Source organism: Rhea americana, unplaced genomic scaffold (assembly GCF_003343005.1).
Source record: "Rhea americana isolate MKP2758 unplaced genomic scaffold, rheAme1 scaffold_527, whole genome shotgun sequence".
Taxonomy (NCBI): Eukaryota; Metazoa; Chordata; class Aves; order Rheiformes; family Rheidae; genus Rhea; species Rhea americana.
In genome coordinates, this window is record NW_028186676.1 from 67924 (window position 1) to 69540 (window position 1617).

Here is a 1617-nt window from a genome sequence, read left to right on the forward strand (position 1 = left end):
CTGCTTTCCGCTCTTGCTCGTGCCCTGCCCGGCGTGGTTTGTGCTGCCGCTGCTGCTGCTGCTGCCGCTGCCGCCCCGGCGCCCGCGGGCCGGTGCCTCTGCTTGCGCCCGGGTGCTTGTCTGTGTGCGTGTCCTTGTCGTGGGCTCCAGCGCTGCCGTAGCCTAGATGTGCCCGCGTGCTTCCCGCGCCGGGGCTGCGCCCAACCCGCCCCTCTCTGCTCCCAGGCGGCAGGGTGAAGACGTGGAAGCGACGCTGGTTCATCCTGACCGACAACTGCCTTTACTACTTCGAGTACACCACGGTCAGTAGCCCTGGGGCCGGGGCGCGCCGAGCTGGGGCAGGAGGGACGCCGGGCGCGGGATCCGCTCGGGGGGGCTGAGCGCCGGCGTGGGCTGCGGGTCCGTGCGGCCGCAGGGCTGGCTGCTGCCCGCCGGGTGCCGGTGGCCACGTGGGCGCAGACGCAGACCTCGGGGCCAGCGGCGCTTGAGGGCTCTGCCCAGGGATGTGTGGGGAGAGGGGCTTGGGCAGCTAAAGCCCCCTTCTCTGCTTGGCCCCCATCAGGACAAAGAGCCCCGGGGCATCATCCCGCTGGAGAACTTGAGCATCCGCGAGGTGGAGGACTCCAAGAAGCCTGTGAGCATCCCGCAGGGCCCCGGGTTTGGAGGTGGCAGGAGCTCGGGGCGGCACAGGAGGGGACGTCGGAGGTGCCGCAGCTCCCGGGCGGCAGGGCTCCGGCAGGGCCGCCTCGGCGTCCCGGCCTGGTACCGGGGTGTTTCTCAGGGCCGTGGGGTGCTGGGTGCCGGCGGCAGCGCGGGCATCCGCGTTCAGSTGTTGGGGTGCCTGGCGCCGGGGAGCGCCCGCAGCCCCCGCTCGGGCCGCGTCGGAAACGTCTCCTCCCTCCCCAGAACTGCTTCGAGCTCTACATCCCCGACAACAAGGACCAGGTGATCAAGGCCTGCAAGACAGAGGCGGACGGGCGGGTGGTGGAAGGGAACCACACGGTGTACCGGATCTCCGCGCCCACCCCCGAGGAGAAGGAGGAGTGGATCAAGTGCATCAAGTGAGCGCTGCCCCGGGGAGCGCCGGATCGGCCGGGCGGGGGCCCGCGGCCGGCTGCGCGGCTAACCCGGGCCTCYTTCCCTCTGCCAGGGCAGCCATCAGCCGGGACCCCTTCTACGAGATGCTGGCGGCCAGGAAGAAGAAGGTGTCCTCCACCAAGAGACACTAGCAGCCTTTGCCGGTCCCATGAGACTGGCGCGGCGCGAGCGTCCGGAGACGGAGCCCGGCCCCCCGCGCCCCRGCCCCCGCTTCAGCTTCGCAGTTTCTTTTCCACGGGGCGCGGGCGGGGGGAGCCCGGGCGTCCCGGCGGCTCTGGCCCCCCGAGCAGCGGGGCTGGCGCTGGGACGCGGCTCRGCTCCCCCCAGCACTTGGCCCGGGAGCCCTTGCGCGGACGGCGGCTCTGGGGGTGCCGGGGTGGGGAACGGCCCCGCGCGGGCACCGCTCCCGGCCCTCGTTGTAGAGGGCCGGGTCCGTCCCGGGCTCCCTTCCCACCGGCGCCGGGTGCCGTGCCGAGCGGCACGGTCCCGTGGGGTTGGGGCCGGAGCTCGTCTCCGCCG

At 73.1% G+C, this 1617-nt stretch overlaps 1 protein-coding gene across 3 annotated transcripts in view; it reads left to right on the plus strand.

Moving 5' to 3' along the window:
- The window catches only part of CYTH1 (cytohesin 1), a 13297-nt gene extending 11686 nt beyond the window's left edge, over positions 1-1611 (plus strand). For 2 of the 3 annotated variants that reach the window (XM_085318228.1, XM_085318227.1), the window contains exons 10-13: positions 226-302; positions 563-634; positions 907-1061; positions 1151-1611. In XM_085318228.1, coding sequence (XP_085174354.1) covers positions 226-302; positions 563-634; positions 907-1061; positions 1151-1229 — 383 coding nt within the window. In that variant the 3' untranslated portion in view covers positions 1230-1611. Of the gene's footprint in view, positions 1-225; positions 303-562; positions 635-906; positions 1062-1150 lie in introns of those variants that run through there. The other variant, XR_014897448.1, reaches the window with a different exon arrangement.
- The last annotated feature ends 6 nt before the right edge of the window (positions 1612-1617 follow it).